Genomic DNA, 20017 nt, shown 5'->3' with positions numbered 1-20017 from the left:
TAACATGGCGCCTCAGGAGGCCAAATCTGACCTCCTCATCATGGCCGGCCATCGGCCAGGCACAGACCTTCCCAATATGGCTGCCATGCCCGACCTTCCCATCATGGCGCCGGCCCCGCCCGCTCCGCCGCCACTGCCGGCGAGAGCAGTTCCGGGTGCGGTGCGCGCCGGGGGCGGGCGGGGGGCGGTGTCCTGGCCATGGCCGGCCTGTCGGACCAGGAGCTGCGGCGGGAGCTACAGGCCCTGGGCTCCCAGCCAGGACCCATCACCGACACCACTCGGGAACTCTACCGCAACAAGCTGCGCCGCCTGCGGGGCGAGGCCCGATTGCGCGACGAGGAGCGGCTGCGGGACGAGGCTCGGCCGCGGACCGGGGAGTGGCTGCGGGACGAGGCCCGGCTACGCGAGGAGGCGCCGCTGCGCGCCCGGCCCGCTGCGGCCTCTCTGCGAGCGGAGCCTTGGCTCTCGCCGCCGGCCTCGGGCTCGGCCTACACGACATCTGGGGCCTACGGTGATCTCGGGGCCTCCAAGGCCTCCTGGACCGGAAGCCGCGGCCTCGCCTATCCCGCCCGCCCCGCGCCACTCAGGCGCCGCGCCTCGGTCCGGGCCAGCTCCGAGGAGGACGAGGACGCCCGGCTGCCCGACAGGGCCGTGCTAGGCCCGGGTCCCCCGGCCCGCCGCTGGTGGGCCACATCCACGGCCCCAGCTCGGCTGCCCTCCGCCCTCCTCGGCCCCGACCCGCGCCCGGGCCTGCGGGCGACACGAGCGGGTCCTGCAGGCACGGCGCGAACCCGGCCCGAGGTGGGGCGGCGGCTGGAGCGCTGCCTGTCCCGGCTCTTGCTCTGGGCCAGCCTGGGGCTGCTGCTCGTCTTCCTGGGCATCCTCTGGGTGAAGATGGGCAAGCCCTCGGCGCCGCAGGAGGCGGAGGACAACAGTACGTCCCGGGCCGGCTCAGGGGAGGGCCCTGGGGGCGCGTGTGTCCGCTGGGACGCCCACCCGTCCCTCTGAACGCCAGGCCGCACACTCCCGCGCTTTGTCAGCTCCCTCTGAGTTCCCTCTCACCTTCACACCTTCACACCTTCACTTTCCTTTGTCCAGCTGTGGGAAGAGAGGGCCAGGTTTCCTGCATCTGCAGTAGTTTCTGCCTTCGCTTTCTTCTGTTTTCCTTTTCCGTCCTATCCCTCCTTTCTAATGTCTCCCTTTCAGCTATGTGCCGGGAGCATCATTCATTTGTAGTCACTCTTACCCCAACCTCTGGTTTGAAAGAAAGAGAAAACCAGTCTCTTCTGACAGATCGCCCCCACCACTTTTTGGTTCTTTCTTTCTTTTTTTTTTTTTCTTTTCCGCTGACCGGTAAGGGGATCGCAACCCTTGGCACGGTGTTGTCCGCACCACGCTCAACCAGTGAGCACAGCGGCTATCCCTATATAGGATCCGAACCCGCCGCCTCAGTGCTCCCAGCGCTGCACTCTCTCGAGTGAGTCACAGGGCCGGCCCTTTTTTTCCCTTTTGAACTCTTGCTCACTCACACATTAGTGCCCATTTGAAGGCACCACAGATTTCACTGGCCCATAGATGAGATCTTGTTGGGTGCCCAGCTTGCAGCACCAAAAAGACCACTTACTCCATTTCTCTGGACCTCAGGGCCCTTGTCAAAAGGGGGTTATACTAGCCCTGCCTGAGAGACAGGTGTGGAAGAACCTTTTGAAGGGTTCAAACTGATATCAGCAAGAGGCATTTATCATTGCTTGCAGCACCCTCGTGGGGTGTGTTAAGAGGGGGTCTATGATTCAAGGACGTTCCCAGCCATCCTTCTGTCCCACGTTTAGTTACATGATTAGACATGCCAGTGGGAGGTCTGCAGGATACAGTATGTCTCCTGAATAGTTAAGGGTTTGTGTCCTAAAAGGGAAATTTGCCTCTTAACTCTGGGCTCTAGTCTAACAAAACAACCTAGAGATCATTTCATTATACACTTAGGTATAAAGTGTCACTGTAGTTCACCAGCTTTTAATATTCTTTGCAAAGCATGAGTGTGATTAATACTGTTACCAGCCTCGAGCCAAGGCCACATCTTTCCATGCCTAGCAGGAATAGCCAAAATACAGGAAAAAGCTAAATAATGTCTTAGCTGTTTGGATGTTTGGGTGTGTACAATCTGTGGGCCCCGGGATCACAGACATGCAGATACCCAAATGATTTCACCAGTATGAGAGCAGTTTATCAACGATGTAAATAGTTTATCAACCTGCTAGAAAAATTAAGCAGACCTGGGAGTGTCACAGCACTGTGCTGGTACTTGAACTACACTGGTGTCAAACATACCACATTTGTACTTGCTGCTAAGATGCTTTAAGACAACAGCTCTGAGATATATACTAGGATTTACCTGGAGTTTCCCTCCCGTGATGGTATTAATTCCTGTTTTAACATATCATTGTTTACAGTTCACAAGATTGTTGTATATGTTGTCTCATTTGAGCCTAACTCCGAGTAAAGCAGGAAAGGCCCATTTGATCCTATTTCACAGATGAGAAAACAGAGGTTCCAAGTGGTTGAGCTGCCCAAGAACCCATGGCTAATCATTTGCAATTGGGATGAAGACCCAACTATCCTAATTCCTAACCTAGGACTGGGAAACCCTTACATTTTACTGTCTGCATTTTTTAAATGCCTCATTTAGGTGACATCTTTCTAATCCCCATCCTTATGTTGGTAATGTTTTACTTCTCATGAATTTTGAGAGTGGTCTCTTTTCATATTATTTTCCTCAACCCACATTTTTAATTTCCTTTGTGTTTCTTTTCTTGGTCCCAGTGAAATTATTGCCAGTGGACTGTGAGAGAAAAACAGATGAGGTGAGTCTGAGTTTCTCTAGCTTTTATTATCCCTCCTGAGGATGTTAGCCTCCATAAGGAAGTAAACTTCCTCAGAAAAAGATCATAATAGGATCATTTCAGGGAGTGCTTCCCGTAATGTACCAGAGTCACATTGTGTTCTGTGATGTTTATGTCAGACTCAATTGTGGCAGTGAAGAAGTACTTGAAATACAGAGAATTGAGCTTCCAAAATCCAACCCTGGGCTTGTTACAGAAGCCCTCCCATCAATCTGAGCATCAGGGCCTTTGATCTGTTGGAGTCGATCTTTGGTGATGCAGTAGGTTGTTGCTGAAGGACCTCTCAAGCTCCCTGGCATCAGGAGGAAGGGCTGGCAGTTTTTAAGCATCAGGAGGCCACATTCTCCTCTAGCGGTATGTCTATGGCTTTGAAAATGCTGTCTGATTTGAAACATCATAAGGGGTTTGCTTGAAATGCATTTTAAGTGAAATTAGCCCTCAGTCTATGTCTAGATTTGTTTTATGCCACTCTAATGTTCCCTACGAATAATATTTGGGGAAGGTGAGCGGCCTCATCCATTTATGAATCATAAAAGCAGCATTAGTGAGGAGCTGGAATGCTGGTACTGGTGATAGTCTGGGGAAGGTACGAGGCAATAAATTTTCAGGTTATAAATCCTACCAGGAGAAGTCTGATGTTGCCAGAGGGCATGACTTAGTAGTCTAATTATTAAGTGTGCAATGGCAGGCCTCCTGAGCCCTTACTTGACATCTCTGGCAGCCCCAGGCCTGGAAAGAAATGATGCATGGTCATCTGGACGCCCCTCCATTGAATCCCTTACCTACATTAATGAAAGGGCATCCTGGTGCAGATAACCAGTTTTATTTCTCTTTGGCTTCTGATGTGTCATGTTAGGGGGTGTTTTATTACATTCATTTATTGCATTCATCCAGCAAATATCTTTGCTTCCCAATTGTTTTGTAAAAACAGATACATAATATATTTAATCTGCCTTCCATCGTAAAAACTGCTGTTGATGATTAGAGGAGGTGGCCCAGAAACACAGGCGGCCAGAAGGGGAAATTAGAATTTTGAAGACTGAAAACAAAAACAGGACAAGATAACTTTTCTGTAAGATATCTCTGGTGGTGTTAGTTTTGCTTGTCTTTTAATTAGAAAAGGGTTCCTGGTTTCTATTTCTTGGTTGTTCACATCTCTAAATATATCAGACCCAGAAGTGAATGACACATCTGCTCCTCAGCCCTGCTTTGAGCTGGACACACTCACTCCCCACTTGAGTGAGCCCAGATGGGCACCTTCCATATCCACGCCAGAGATATGCTCAGTGAGCCTCTAGCACCTGCCAGCCAGGGCTTCAGAAGCTGGATATCCGATATTTGTAACCATTCCAACCTGCATCCGTGCAGCAAAAAGCAGAGTCTGGGCTATTCCAAAACAGGCTTCATTGAGCTGAGATCTCATGCCGCTGAGATCTCTTCGGCCTCTATGGAGGGTCGAAACAGGAGCACGCAGGGTGGGATGCGCTTCTTGGCTTTGTTGAGGCTGTTGCTGAAAGTCTCATTCTTTGTGTGGCTCCAGACTTCCCCAGAGCCCAGACAGCATTTGAGTTTCAGATATGTGTTCTTTCCCGTCTCAGCCATTGAGGACTGTGATGCTGTGTTTTTCTGTCTGCCTTTGTGCTGCTGAAAATGTGGGGACAGGATGGGAGTGGGTGTGTTGTCTCAATCAGGCCTTCTCGTTGTCTGGTACCTTCTGTCCTCCCATTTCCTTTAGATGGTATCAGCCTATGCTGTGTAGTTTCTTTGTGAGCTCACACAGAGTTCTCACCAGTCCTTACTCAGATGAGCTTCTGCCGAGCTTCTACCTAGCTTCTGCCTAAAGAGACAGGAATGGTCCAAGGAAGGGACAAGACTGCACTCACTACCTTCTGCCCTGTCAACTTGGGGCTCTGCAAGCTCCAACAGCCTTTGCTCTTCCCTCTAAAGAGGGTGGGCTACTGCATTCATCCCACAGGCACATTCCCTGTGCCCCATGGCCCCTCTTACTGGCCTTGATTCCAAGGGGACCTGGGGGCATCGGCCAGGGGCCTTTGGGATGGCAGCCCCTTAGCTGCTGTGTCTGCATACAGCTCTGCCTCCTCTTCTACAGTGTCTTTTTCAGTTAACCCAATATTTATCCACTCTCTCCCTGGACCCAGCACTCTGCAGAATTTGTTTCTCTTTTGTAAAAGTATGAGGTGTTCTTTGCTGCTTAGTACTTGACAATTGGACTTGAGAAGTAATAATAGACCTTCCACTCCACCTACCCTTCTTGCTGACCAGTTGTTCTGTGCCTTTACAGTTCTGTCAGGCCAAGCAGAAGGCGGCCTTGCTGGAGCTGCTGCATGAATTGTACAACTTCCTGGCCATCCAAGCCGGTGAGTAGGTCTCATAAGTACTGAAATTCCCTTGTGTGGGGTGTGGGCTGCTGCTCTGATTAGTTGGGTTGTGGCTGGCTGGTGGGCAGCTGAGACGCTCTCTGGTTGTCTCCCAAAAGACGCACAGGCACAGCTGTTTTAAGCCTCCCATTTGGGCAAAACACATTTGGCTCTTGCTCCTCTTTAAGGGTTCTGGGTCCTGGCACATGCACAGCCTTTCAGCAGATGTTCTCCCTTCCCTGGGATACCCACCAGCTAATGCTTTGGGAGTCCATGTTGGCACTGGAAGGGACCAGGCCCAGGTCTTCTGGGAGTCAGTGCTGGCTGGGCCAGGGAAGAAGACTCTTGCCTGTGTTGGTAGCAGGTGATCTGCGTGGTGGGCCCTGGTGCCGCATCTAGTCCTGATGACCGCATATGACTGTGGGACCATGGACAAGTCCCTGACCCTCTCAAGGCCTCTGTCTCGCTGTATGACCAAGTGATCTCAGGTCTGTCTTTTCTCTACAAAATGAAAGTCAAGTGCTGTACTCTAGAGGAAGGCATTCTCAGCACTCCGACGAAATACCCTCTGAAAACTGTTTCAGGAGGATCCCCTACTGTTTTATTCAGTGAACTCCTTGAGGCCAGAGATGTCACCTATGTTATTGTGTCCAACACCTGGCATCTAGGAGGCTCTGAAAATCACTTGCTGACATAGGTGAATATCTAAGGCTTGTTGTGCCTTGTGTTAAATATCCTTAGCACCAGAACCAGATGGAGCACTTCAGTCTTAAGGGATGTTCGGAAGATGGGTCTTAGGCCTGTGAGTTCAGCCCTGTCTGAAGTTTCACTGGGAGGTCAAGGTCAGGTGGACCTCAGTCCTCAGTCCTCAGGGTCAATCTCGTGGGCATCAGCTTTGCCACCTCCTCCCTCCTGATGGTAGGAGACTGGTCAGGGAGCATCTGGAAGCCCCTCAGAGGAGAGGCAGGAGCTGGGGCTCTACAGCATCACAGCCATCATGGGCATTCCTCCATATGGCCCAGGTGCTTGGGATATAAATTCTGGCCTAAGAGGATGTTTCAAACCTTTGCTTCTCAATTGTGGTCCAAGGACCAATAGCATCAGCATCACCTGGCAGCTATGGGAAATGCAGAATCTCAGGTCTCATCCCAAACCCACTCAATCAGAATCTGTACTTAACAAGATCCCCAGGGGATTTGTGTGCACCCTAAAGTTGAGAAGCTCTGCTCTAAACTGGGCCCTAGTAGATATTTCTCTTCCATCCTACCCTCCATATGTGGTCTAGCTTATGCCATCGAGGGCCCTGGTGCCTTTTGTCCTCTGACAATCCTGGCAGGTCTCACTGAGACAGGCTGCAGGGGAGGGTATCTACTAGGCCATACCCCCTTCCCCCACCTCCTGTTGGGGATTAGCCATGGGCTGGGCACTATGCTGCCCCCTGCAGGATATGAGATGACTCAGCCAAGGGTCCTGCCTGCAGGCTGCTTGTGGTCTAGTAGAAGAGACAGGCCACCCAGCTCTCTGACCACTGGATGATGTAAGATGCAATTGGCCGAGAACTGCAAGGCCAGAAGTTCTGAGAGGCACAATGCCTTTTAGCTGGAGCAGTCAAGAAACCATCATAGGGGAGGTGGCATCTGTGCCGGCCCTGAAGACCAGGTAGGATAGATTATATGTATGTGGGGGAGGGGCGGGCCAAAGAGGCAAGAAATTACAAGTCAGGGATGGGAAGCAGCAGGTTCATGGGGGAAAGAGAAAAAGAGGGAATGAAGTTTGGAAATTTCGGTTGGACCCCACCATGGGCCACAGATGCCTGGCCACTGGAGCTTGATCAGGCAGGCAGTGGGGGCCAGGGAGGCTTTGAGCAGGGAGTGACATGCTCACAGTTGCCAGGAAGGTGAATGCAGCAGCAGCTGGATTGGCACAGTGTCATTTAAGCAGATCGTTTTAAGGCTTTACTAACAAAACATGGATTGGAGAGGGGATAGGCAGAAACTAATCAGGGGGCCATTGAGATGGTCCAGGCAGGCCTAGCTAAGGCAGAGACAGTTCTGGTGAGGGCAGGAGGATGCTAGAAGCCAATGTGTTCTCAAGGGATCCAGAGAGTAGAGATCAACTTTGAAGTAGGAAGATTTGGCTGTGTTAGGGGGTAGGGGGCAGGCTTCAGTTCATTCTCCAGGATTTTTTTTAATATTACCCTCAGCCACCCCTCCCCCAGCACACAGACACAAAGAGATTGGCCATCCCAAGCCTCCAGGCTCTGCCTGGCTGAGAGCAGTCAGGCCATACAGGAGTCGTCAGGATCTTGTGCGCACCTGGCCTGTACCATCCCTGCTCTCAGGGAGCCCCGTTGACGCCCACAAAGCAGCACATGACAGTAAACCACAGCCTGCCATTGAGAGCTGAGGGCTGTGGCAGGCCATCAAGTCTGGAGCAATGTGGCCAAATAAGAGGTACCCGCAGGCCATGGGCTTCCCAGAGGAGGTGCTCTTTGGCCAGGCCCAGGGGGCTGAGCAGTACTAAGGGGTGGCACTACTCCATCCTTGGCATGCCAGCCCACTGCCCAGCACACGGACGCCCTCTTCCACCACAGGGCCATCTTGGACATCTCTCCTCAGGACCCCTCTAAACAATGGGCCTAGCATTCCAGGTCACCTGCCTGTCATGAGTCAGAATGCCTGCAGTGCCCATGGCCTCCCTGCCTTTCTTTCTTCCCAGGCTGTGTTTATTTATAGTGCTGTTCTGGTACCTTCCAAAGTTATCTGTCTGATCCTTTTAGGGATCAATTGCAAACAGACCTTGGTATTGGGCAGCTTTTTAGTCATTTAATGCAAATTGCTGCACTGCTTTGCAGGTCAGGTTTTAATGATCTGGAATCGATCCAAGCTAAGTGGCTTTTGATCTTGCTGCAGAGTGAAGGTGCCCCACAGAAGCTGGGAGCTGCCGGGCCACATGCTCCTTATTAGAGCTGATGGCTTGATTCTTGCTGCATTTTTTTAGTCTATTTTAGAGTAATTTTTTTCACCTCTTCTTTGTGTTTGAATGTGTTTTGTTTTTTTTTTCTCCTAGGTAATTTTGAGTGTGGAAATCCAGAGAAGCTAAAAAGCAAATGCATTCCTGTTATGGAAGCCCAGGAATACATAGCAGTAAGTAGGCGTCGGTGCTTATCCATTCCCGGGAGGGCCTGATGCTTTCCTATTGATCTTTCAAGCCCTGTGGTTTTTTCCCCTCTTTGTTTTGTGTTTGCTTTGTGGCTTTTGGCTTTCCTTTTTCTTTAAACTTAGTGGAGCAATAGGCTACCTTAAGTTAAGGCAGCCATGGCGGTGATTGTGCCCAGAGCTGAGCCTGCTGTGTGTGGGCGGATGGCTCACACCAGGCCCTCTGCTCCTTAACCAGCTTAACACCCGTTGCAGGCTGCCCTGCCTTAAGTGGCCGTTACTTGCTCCACCTTTGGTTTGCTTTTCTCCCCTTCTCAACAGCTTTCCGGGTACATACTTACCCTGTCCATTCTCTCCCTTTAGAATTCATACTATTCAGATTGCTCAGGGTCTATCTGATTTTTGCATGGCCTCAGGATAGAATAATGGAACTTTGGAGCTGGCAAGGACCTTAGGGGTCACCTATTTTAATTTTCACAGATGAGGAAACTGAGGTCTGGAGAGGGTCGGGGACTTGCCTAAGGCTACACAGCAGGACTGGCCACTGGGCCCCCGCCCCCACCACAGTGCTCTTTTTCATTTTACCCCAAGATGAGCTGTCAGTTCTCTGGCCCAGCGCTTGAGTCCTTGAAAGAATTATATTCTTTGGCTGCCTCAGCCCCGCATTGCTTTCCTGCTTGTGCTTCCACATCGGCTCCTCCGGTTATTGCCTCTTCCTTGGCCCTCATCAGCCCCAGATTTCCTTCCTGCCAGTTTGCTACGTATTTAGCGGAACGGGGTTTTGGGGCATATGGAGGACATAGGAGAGGGCTTCCTTAATCCAGCAGCAGAATAATGTTCCAGCTGCTCCGCCCAGACACAGAACTAATTGTCTCCCACCCCTTCTCACAGAATGTGACCAGCAGCTCCTCCGCCAAGTTTGAAGCCGCACTGACCTGGATACTGAGCAGTAACAAGGATGTGGGCATCTGGTGAGTGTGGGCACGGCATCACGAGGTGGCAGCACAGCCCTGGGCGACTCTGGCCACTGTCCTCACTGGTCAACTGACTCCCATGCTCCAACAGAGGTATCTTAGGTTTAAAGTGAGAGGCTGGGTGTCCCGGCTAAGTTGTGGGCTAGATTTGAAGCTGGGCGACAGAAGGAAAAAGTGTTTGGAATGAAGTGTGAGGAGCAGCATCAAGATGAGACACAAAGTCCAGGTGTTAGGATGTTAGAATGATGTTCCAGCTAATCCTGTCTCAAGTAACTCAATCTGTGCCTTTTTAATTCAACGACGCCTCATAGTTTGCTGGAGAAAGCATTTTTCTGCACTTCCTCTCCTCAGGTGCTAGTCTTCATTTGTAGATGAAATGATTCCATGTGTTGGTTTTCCTCAGCATGGAAATTGCTTAAGGAAAGATGGGGTTTTATTCTGACCGGGCAGTTTCCACCTCATTTTTATCACTGGCAAGCACTGTTCACAGAGATAGCGAGCCCGTTCACGGAGCTGAAAGGCCCGATGTGGCTGCTCAGCCCAGGGGGAGGAGCACACAGCCGGCAGCCAGACAGCCCCGAGAGACACCCCACCCCACCCCCCAGAAGAGCAGGCATCACATAACCCCTCCCAACTTCTCAGTGTTTGTCAGGATCTCTGTTCAGGTTGCAGCTCCTGATATTAAAACACACTGCAGGGTTTTGTTCTCTTCCTCTCTCATCCACCAACATTACTAATTCCATCAGCAGTGCATTCAGCAGAAGCCCCTCGGGCAGCTCAACCTAAAGCTTGATAACTGGATGCATGGCACGATTAAAATTTGTTGGCTTATTTAAAAAAAAAAAAAAAAAAAAAAGCCTCCCTGAGTGGCTGAACGATTTTCCTGTGTTAGGAAAGGCAGAGGAGAATACGGATTTTATCCTCAGCGGCACTCACTGAAGCTGCTAACATGAAGAATGGTGACACTTGCCTTTTCATAGTGGGGAAGGCAGCACCCGCTCAGACAACCAGTGTTGAAAGTGGGTCATGAGAAATCGGGACACTTCAGATGCCAGCTATTCCAGTGCACAACTTCAAGAGCATGATATCGTCACCCCAGGTCACCTCGCTGGAAGAAGGCTAGGGTGTTGGCATCCCCACAGGTCCTGACGCCTCCTCGCAGGGACTGTGGTAGAGGTGCTGTGACAGCGGTCTGGCCACGGAGAGCCTGGTGGTTTTCAATCCCCGTGAGCCTCACAGGTGCCCCAAGATCTTTCTCCTTAAACAGCTTATGTGCCTCCTCGCAGATTCTGTCTCTGAGTTCTTGCCACACAGTTGCAAAGCCAGTGATTCAGTAAACATTTCCATTTCTCTGTGCTGGGAGGTGGGAATCCAATTTACAGTTTAATCTTCTGCATGCTGAGAGAGGCTGTCAAAGACCCGACAGAGGGGGACGTCACTTTAGCGGCAGGGGTTCAAGCCTGCTGCTGTCTTTTAAGCTTTATTCTTTCTAAGTAGCCAATGTGGGAAATTTCTGGAAAGAGCACAACCTGAATAGCAAGCCTATTCTATAAATAAGTAGAGGCCTCTAGGCCACTCCTTCCTTCCCCTTCTCCTGTTCGAAGTATGGCTCATACAGCAGTTCCTCAGAGCTTTCGAATATGTTCAGAGCCCCGTGTCCTTCCTGTTGCAGGTTGAAAGGGGAAGACCCCTCTGAATTGGCTACCACTGTGGACAAGGTGGTCTGTCTGGAATCCACCCACCCCCGCATGGGTGTTGGCTGTCGCCTGAGCCGCGCCCTGCTCACTGCTGTCACCAACGTGCTCATCTTCTTCTGGTGTAAGTGTTCAGTGCCCTTCCCTCCCCTTCCCTGTGCTGTCAGGGCTGCTTGCAAGCAGTCAGGCATACTCCTAGGCATGAGTGATGAGGTATAGAAATTCCAGGCCCAGAGGGTTCATATCTGTCTCGTGAACCTGAGGTCTGTCTAATAAAACAGAGGATATGAACAAGTCAGCCTCTGCCCTGGATTGTCTTTACCTTTGGAGACTGGTGGTGGGAATGTGAGGCTAACTAGAAAATGTCCTTGATTCAGGGCAGAGGACTGTCAGCTTTCCTGAGAGGGAACATGGGCAGGAATGGGCATTGTCCCTTCAGCGGCTCTGCCAGGATCCTCTATGCAGACCAGCTCTGAGCAGGAGGCACAGTGGGGGCTTGGCCTAATTTTACTCCCTGAGAAATGTAAACATCTCCTGGAGAGCTACAGATACCTGATGAAAGCAGGAAGGACCCAGGGTGCTGAACTGAAAAGGAGAGTGCAGGTCTTGTCTCCCTGACATCACGGACCGCCTTTGAGAAGAGACCTCAGGGTGTCTCTGAAGGCAAAAGGCCAAGTCACAGAAACCACAGGCTCTCCAGAGATAGCCGGAGCAACAAATCACAGGCCATCTCAGTGTGCACACAGCTCCCTCCCCCACGCCATCAGGCATAGAAATCATTATCGGCGGCAGCATCTCAGAATACAAAGGGCCACGGCATGTATATATGTATGAAACACCATGTTCTGGTTCACAAGGGAGGAGATGAAAGCCCCAGAACGAGGTTGGGAGGAGCGGAGATCTGGACGGCTGGGGCTGTCTCTGTGTGACAGCAGTGGGAAGAAGATGATCACTTAATAGCCTGTCCTCGCTTCGTACTCCCGCATGCCTTGTTTCCTGCATGCTAGCCCTGTGCCTGACACACAGTAGGTAAAGGTAAACAGAGCACATTTGGCAGATTATCCACAGCCTCCAGCACAGCATCTTGCCCATAGTGAGACCACTGAGTGTCTGGACGTCTGAAGGAGATGTGAGGGATTAACGGAGTTTTGTTCTCTCACAGGCTTGGCTTTTTTGTGGGGGCTCCTGATTCTCCTGAAATATCGGTGGCGGAAGTTAGAAGAGGAGGAACAGGCCATGTATGAGATGGTGAAGAAAATCATAGGTGCGTGGCCCCTGGTGAAAGGGCTGCCCAAGCCTGCCAGAAGGTCCTTCCCCTAAACAGTGTGCTCTCTCCTGCAGATGTGGTCCAGGACCATTATGTGGACTGGGAGCAGGACATGGAGCGCTACCCATATGTGGGCATCTTGCACGTGCGCGACACCCTGATCCCTCCACAGAGCCGGTGAGTCCTCCCAGGCTGGGCTTGCTGGGGTGGGGTGAGGCAGGCCTGACCCCACAGAGCTCCATGGAAGGAAGCCCAGAGTCTCCCAGCAGATGGCAGTCGTCAGTCATCAGCTGAAGGCAGATCAGTCCCCAGGGTCTCAGGGAGGGAGCTGCATTCACCTCTTGCTGCTCCACCAATGTGCTCAGCTCCTTATGGCAGAAGGAGCTAGACAAGGCATATAGAAGCACAGCCCCGCTCCTCTGTAGAGATTAGTGTTGATACCAGTTGGGATGCTTTGGGTTACAAGTAAAGGAATCCCCTCCCACAGTGGCTAAAGCAGTGAAGGGTCTGACGGGCTTCTGTAAGTGGAAGTCTGGAGTGGTGTGGGCTCCAGTCACAGAATGGTCACGTCCCTAGTTCCATTTCTCTGTGATTCTTGTGGTCCTGCCCTCTCCTGTGGATGTTATCAGCAGGCTGGGGTCCCTTGTTGCAGGGTGGTGGCCAGTAGCAGCTGGAGCAACATCTGCCTTCTCACAGCCTTTAGGGGAGAAGTGGGCTTCCTGATGCTCTCTTATGAGCAGGAGGAAACATTCCCAGTAGCCTTCAGTGGCAACTCCTTGAGGCTCCATTGGCCAGAATTGGTTACTTGTCCATTCATGAATCAATCACTAGCAAGGAAAAGGAGACTGTTTTTCAAACTTGTTTAAATATGACCCGCAGTCAGAAATATATTACCTATGAGATCACGATCCAGTTCCCACACACCCATGCACACACACATGCATGTACATATAATTGAAAGCAAAGTTTCACAGCAGTGAGTGGGGTCAGCTTCCAGGGCACAGGGCTGGAAGGCCATTGTCTTGCACAACTGCAGGGGCACCCTTCCCCACAGTGGGCTGTGATGCTGGGGTTGTGCACTCTGGTCCTGACAAAACCTGGGTAGGGTAGGGAGGGGGGCAGAATCCCTAGAGGCAGCCACAGGGATGATCACAGTGCTGGCTCAGATGGTGGCCCTCCGCAACAGACTCGCCATGGTGTCTGGCCAGATGCTGTCATCTGCCAGCTGATGCTAAGAGCTCACCCGCCGAGTGCTCACTGGGCACTCACTGGGCACTGCTCTGAGCTCTCCACAGGTGCAAAGCCATTCACTTGGATCTCACAACAGCCCATGGAGGTGAGAACAGTGAGTACCCCCATTTTACAGATGAGGAAACAGGCACAGGGAGGTTAAGGAACTTGCTCAGAGTACCACGGTTAGTGGCAATTCTGTGCTCCCACTACCAGGCTCTACTGTCAACATCAACCTTTCCATGCAACCCAAGAGGAATCAGAAGAGTAAAGCGTTTATGGGTCCATTTTAAACAGGAAGATGCTAGATAACTTCCATGCCCACCCACCCCCCGGAAAGGTGGCAGGCAAGAAGCTTAGAGAGAGCAGACTGACCGCAGTATGGTCTTGTGCTTGCTCTGAGACATGCTTGCTCTTGGTCTCCAGTGTGAGGCAGTCACACAGCCCTCCAGCTCCCAGGGGAGGCCACTTGGTGTACTCAGACTCCCACATAATTCCTGGCCCCAGGAGGAGTCATTGTGTGACCATGAGCAATTCACTCAACCTCTCTGAGCTGCAGTTTCCTCAAAACAGAAGTGATACCTCTTGCAGAGGGCTGTGGTGAAGAGAGGCTGTTGTTCATTCATTCACTCATTCACTCATTCATCCACTTCCATTGAGCACCTACAACATGCCACATACTCCACTGGGTCGCAGGGAGACAGCAGGGAGTAGAGGAAGCAAATCCCTGCCCGGCTACAGCATGTGTTCAAGGGAGAGAGACAGATGACAAGATGTGCAAGGAAAATATGTGATATCAGGTAGTGACAAGTCCTAAGGGAAGGGGGGATGGATGTCAGGGAGGTGGCCTCGAAGCTCACTATGTCAGTGCCTGGCCCGTGAGGACTCATCCAAGGGTAGCCATTGTTGCTTGGGCTTAAATGACATCCCACACACATTCACTTGTTTAAGAATATGAGATGCAGCTCACCTGTAGCCATGGTCGCCCACTCTGAGCTCCTGGCGGGTCAGGTGCAGGGTCTGAGCCTGTTGGAAACCCTGGGAGCTCACGCGCTACTGGTGTTCAGTCTCTTGACTCATCACCCGAGCACCCAGTCAGCACAAGCCCAGCTCACGGCTTATAAGGATGCATTAGGTCAATGTCGCATCTGCTCTGTAGCTGAGGGCCTGCTTGTGAAAACTGAGTGAGATGTGAAGAACTTGTTTATTAGGAGAGAAAAGTAGGGGAGCTGATTGGAGCACTGCTCTGGGCAGGCATATTCATTACCTGTTGGTGGCAGCCTGGGGAGGAGGTGCCAGGTGAGGCACTGTTCTGCTCAGTGCTGGCTGCCGCTGCCTTGTCCTCAGAGCTCAGTTCCCAGGGAGCATGTGGCCTTCACCACACCAGCTAAGTGGGGGCTGCTGAACAGGCTGTGGGGTTTGGTTGGTGACAGGGCTGACCCCTGGGGAAGAAAGCCCTTATACCCCCACCCTGCCTCCTGACTCAGCCGCCACCTCTATCTGTTCTCCATGCATGGGGTCATGGAGAGGTGGTCCGCAGTTCTGAGAAGAGGCTGAGGTCTGTGTGAGGCTGGGGCTCATCAGAGGGAAAATTTCAAAGCAACCCTCCCTGACAGCCTTGGAACCTTCTGTCTAGTCTGAAAGAAGAGATGGGGAGAGTGCTGCCCAAGGGGATGCAAGGCCCCAGGGACCCAGCAGAGCAGGGACTCTGGCCACCAGAAGGGGCCCTCCCTGGTGACTCTGGTTCCCAAGAGCAGCCCCAGCTTCTCTGCCTCCCAGTCTGATGCTCAGGTCGGCCCATCCCCTGAAGTGTTGTGGAGTTTAGACTCAACAGCCAGCCCAGTGGCCGCTCTCTAATTAGCCCACACGAGGCATTAATATGCAGCCGGCCCCGGTGGTGGGCTAGGCTGGCAAGGGCGCTGCAGGTAACAGATCCCAGCAAGTTGGCAAGCCCAGCACAGCCCATCACACTTGGAGATCTGGGGGTGTTCCAGATGCCTTCGGCCCCTGGCAGGTCCCTTTAATTGAATGTTTTTGGAGCACAGAAGGTTGAGGAATCATTTCTCTGTGGCCCAAGAAATTTCTGTTTTCTTCAGTTGTGAAGTTAGTACCTGGCAACTTTTTCTCCCCTAAATAAATTCCACACTGGAGCTTGGAAATGTGTCCCTCTTTGTAGGGAGGGTGTCGCCAGGCCAGCTCATCTCTCAGTGGCGCCAGGCAGAGTTTCTGAGGGCACGATTCACCTGCTGAGCCCTGCCCCTCTTGTTGTAGGAGGCGCATGAAGCGGGTCTGGGACCGAGCCGTGGAGTTCCTGGCCTCCAATGAATCCCGGATCCAGACAGAGTCTCACCGTGTGGCTGGAGAAGATATGCTGGTGTGGAGATGGACTAAGCCCTCTTCCTTCTCTGACTCGGAGCGATAAACCCTGGGCAGGGGCCTGTTCCCAGTCAGCCTGTCCCGGGATAGTCCACTCCAGTGGCGCGAGAAGGTCACTAGACCTACCGGTGCTGAATTCACATTTGCCTTGACTTTTTGTCCTCCTGACACAAGTCCGAAGGTCTCTCTCTATAAGACTATTCAGAGGAGCTCAGCTCATTAGGAAAATGTGGGCTTCCGTTAAGGGTGGAGGGGAGAAGCCAGGGGCAAGGGCCCATCCTCTCTGCCACGTTTTGCTGGCAGAAGAAGGGAGAAGGGTCTGTAATTTCATGAATAGAAAAGACAAAAGAGCAGCAGCTGTAAGCCCTGCAGAACAAACGTGAGGCTGGGTCAGCTAGAGCTCGGCCACGCCAGCCCAGCTTAGGAGCTGGGCCTCGTGCCTGTGGAGCTGGGTCAGGGATGGCAGGTTGGGGCAGCAGGGGATGGGAAACAGCTTGGTACATGTGCCTTCAGGGGGTGCTACCTGGGAGCTCAAGGATGTGGGGAGAAAGCCTGTCCTCTGGCTGGATGGGCCTCTTTTATCCTGAACAGGGAAGATGCTAGAAATTAAAACAAGTGACTGTAGGGGAACTATCTAGAAACGGCAGGCCCTAGAGTCAGGAGTGAGTTGCTGGCCTGGCCTCCTGGGAGGAACCCAGGGTAGGGAAAGGGGCTGAGAGCAGAGGGAGGGTCCAGCTGCCCTGCAGCACCGTCTCCAGGGCCCCCACCCATGGCAGCCTCCCCGGGTGGGCCCTCTGGTGGTGCTTCTCACAGAAGTTGCAGTTTGAGACCAGAGCTGCAGCCACGACATTGTGTCAGGCCAAGAATGCCGACTCCAGGACCTCAGGAATCTGTGCAGGGCTGAGAGCCTCGCGCTTCTTGTGCGAAGATCACCAACTTTACTGTGACCACAGCCTCCCCACCTGGGCTGTTTAACCAGAACTTCCAGCACAGCGTTTATTTTTGTGCAGCTGCTGCGGCAGCGCCCAGCAGGCGGGGCGGGGCAGGCGCGGCGGCCGCACACTGCCCCCTGCTGGCCACATGGCAGCGGTGCCCGCGCCGTCGCAAACCAGGGCCCTCCCGCCAGCTCCGCTTCAGCGGAGGCAGGCTCCAGAAACACCCTGGCGGGGGGCCTTATTAGTTAAGTGCGAGAAGCCTCTCCAGCTAGTCTCATCCCCAAATGTCCTCATCTGCGGCAGGCAGGAGAGGGGGAGCAAACAGCAGACACAACGGCTGCCTCCAGAAGGTATTAGCCACCCCTTTCTGGTCTTATTGGTATTTTTTGTTTCCTTAATAAAGCTCAAGTCTCTCTCATTTGAGTAATACTCTCTCATTTCCTCTGATGTCTGGATGGACGGTGGGGCTGGAATCTGAGCGCCAGCCCCGTGGTGAGGACATGTTCTCATAATCAGGCTCCAGCCAGAAGAGTTAAGAAATACTGCAACAGGCCTCAGTATCAGGGTTGAAACTGTTGGATGAATAAACTATTTATTAAAAATGGATGTATTTCTCCTCCATGGTTCTTTCCCTTTTACCCCAAAGCAGTTGTCTCAGGAATGGCATTGTGCAGAGTTATTAAGCACTGGCTCTGGGAGAGGTCGGCCAGGAGAGAAGGCGGAAGAGGGCACAGCAGGACATGGGGCTCTATGGCTTCTCTGGATGTCTGGACTACCTGCCCCAGCCTCAGCCGCTTAGTGACAGGTCTGGGCAGGCTACATAACCTCTCTCGGAGCCTGGGTTTCCACATCTGTAACAGTGTGATGATCCTACCTTGCAGGTTGGTTGTGAGGATTGGAACTCACATGGTACCCACCTGGTTCTGGCTCCATTTCTGCCTCCCCTCAAGACCCAAGGTTCCCCTGGGCTTAGCAGCAGCCCTGGGAGGAGGAGGAAGAGCAGAGTGAGATTGGATGCTGTTTCCCAGCAGCTGATAGTGTCCCTTAAGGAAGCAGACTTCTTGTCTCCTCTGGACCTCAACCATTGGGGAGACCACTGCATTGGCCTTCTGGGTGGTCCGGCGGGCATATGGGGGTTCCCTCGCATGCAAACACCAGCAGGACTTTACAGAGGTTTGCTGAGTGTGCTTCTGCTTCCTACCTACTGCTGTCCACGAGCACTGGCGGCAGAGGCAATTGGAGAAAGCTGCAGACATTTGGGATTGGCCCCAATATCCAACCGGGCCTTCCTTTTGCAGGGGCCCTAAGGTCAGTTACCCTAGAAAGAGCAGCCTCTGAGCTGCTGGCCGGCCACTCCCACTGCCCCGCTGTGCCCCGTGGGGTCTGCAACCTCTTGTGGCCCTTTTCCCACCCACACCAGTCCCACCAGTGGGTGTTGGCTGGCACCTGAGCACCAACCTGTTCTCCCATCGGCTGGAAACTTGGTGGGTAAATTAATAGTCAAAGGACCAGAAACACAACTCAGAGAAGAAAATGAGCCCATCTTTCCCTTTTCTGTTTTTCAGTGAAAGATTTTCCCTCTGCCGTGTTTTGTCTTAAGTTGAGAAGGGAGCTAATGCAGGGCTCTATTTCTGTGAAGCTGTTTGGAGAGCAGGAGCGAGATCAAAATAAACTAAATAACAAAAGGCCCCTGCCAGCCAGCTCCCTCCTTTATGGTACACAGAGTGCCTGGGCACAAAGGCCCCGAGCTGTGCGCTCATCCTCACTCGGTGCTACAGACACTGCAGATCCGGGCTTTGCCGCCTACCACAGCTTTGAAGGGCCAAGCCTTACTTTTGAGCAGCTCATTTCACAAGAGACTGTGCGGGGTGGTGGGGTTTGGCTGAGGAGGGGGTCTGAGGGCATCTCTGGGCAGAAGCTGTTGTTGAGAAGCTTCAGCTGCTTTGCCCACATCCCTTCCAAGTGCTCCCTGGGCCACAGACCTGTCTCTCCTCAGTGACAAACAGCTCTCTCTGGCCTCAGCGGGCACTGGTAAAGAAGCTCGAAGTGGGGGAGGAGGGAGGGACAGGCTGTACCCCACAAATCTCAGCCATGGGCATCTACCCAGGAGCTTCAGGCCACCTTCCGGAGTCTCTACTCAGGAAAAAGGTAAACATGGCCATTTGTCACTGACTTATCCAAAGAACTGCAGTAGCAGCTGTTCCCCTTAATTAATACACCATTGACTTTGAGCCTCAAAAAAAAAAATCCCTTTGTTGAGGCAGGTGTGTGGACGCAAATCCATTATCCTGTCGGCCTCCCCCAAAGGGAAGGGGCAGGAGAGCAGCTATACAGTAAGTCAGCCTACTGTTTCAAAACAGTCCTCACTGGGGCAGCCAGGCCAACTCCTCCAACACCATTCCCAGAGAAAGCTCTAGAGATGAGGAGAGAGTCTGCATGAGGGTCTCGTGATGCACCAGGGATGAAAGAGGCAAAGGGATCAGTGGGAGAGGTGGACCCCGTGGGCACCGTGCCATCTGGTGCCACCATGTTTCCCAGGGGCAACACTGCCCCCGGTGGATGAAGACAGAACTAGCTCTGCCCTTCCATGGCTGGGGACCTCAGGCAAGTCACTTTATCCCTGTAGCAAGGGGAATTATTAAGAAAGAAATGATAAAATTAGCCAACACACAATAACATTAGGACATGCTCCCAGTGAGCCGAAGCTCACTGAAGCCTCACGACGACCCCAAGGTGCAGGTGCTATTGCTAAACCCTTTATATAGGGGGGAGAGGCAAGTAGTGGAGTCGGCCGGCCTGGCTCCAGAGTCTCGTTCTCTCCAAAGGAAAGTGGTGGAAGCCTTGTGCTCCCAGACTTGTGCTGCTATGTGTTTGCCAGAACAGAATCAAACACTTCATTCCAGAGGAAAAGCCAGGATCCCACAGAGGCTCTAGCAGGCTCAGCGATCTACCCCACCCCATGGCTCCTCTGCCCTCTACCCTGCTGGCCGCAGCCCTTGCTGCCCTGCCCTCACACCCGCTCCTGCCTCCAGGCCTTTGCACTCGATGTCCACCTACTGTGCAGTGCATCCCCCTGATCTCCAGTGGCTCCCTCCTCTCCCAGGTATT

General features: G+C 52.6%; 1 protein-coding gene across 1 annotated transcript; it reads left to right on the top strand.

The window, feature by feature from the left end:
* The first annotated feature begins 186 nt into the window (after positions 1 to 186).
* On the top strand, positions 187 to 17482 carry LEMD2 (LEM domain nuclear envelope protein 2). Its single transcript, XM_063097151.1, has 9 exons — positions 187 to 934; positions 2818 to 2858; positions 5200 to 5275; positions 8345 to 8421; positions 9325 to 9404; positions 11080 to 11225; positions 12264 to 12365; positions 12443 to 12545; positions 15870 to 17482. Exons 1-9 carry the CDS (start codon positions 199 to 201, stop codon positions 16018 to 16020), a joined length of 1512 nt encoding a protein of 503 aa, XP_062953221.1. The 5' UTR covers positions 187 to 198; the 3' UTR covers positions 16021 to 17482.
* Positions 17483 to 20017: the final 2535 nt, after the last annotated feature.

The sequence above is a fragment of the Cynocephalus volans genome, chromosome 5 (genome assembly GCF_027409185.1).
Source record: "Cynocephalus volans isolate mCynVol1 chromosome 5, mCynVol1.pri, whole genome shotgun sequence".
Lineage (NCBI taxonomy): Eukaryota > Metazoa > Chordata > Mammalia > Dermoptera > Cynocephalidae > Cynocephalus > Cynocephalus volans.
Note: the sequence above shows the minus strand (reverse complement) of the source record. Positions and strands in the feature narration are given on the sequence as shown.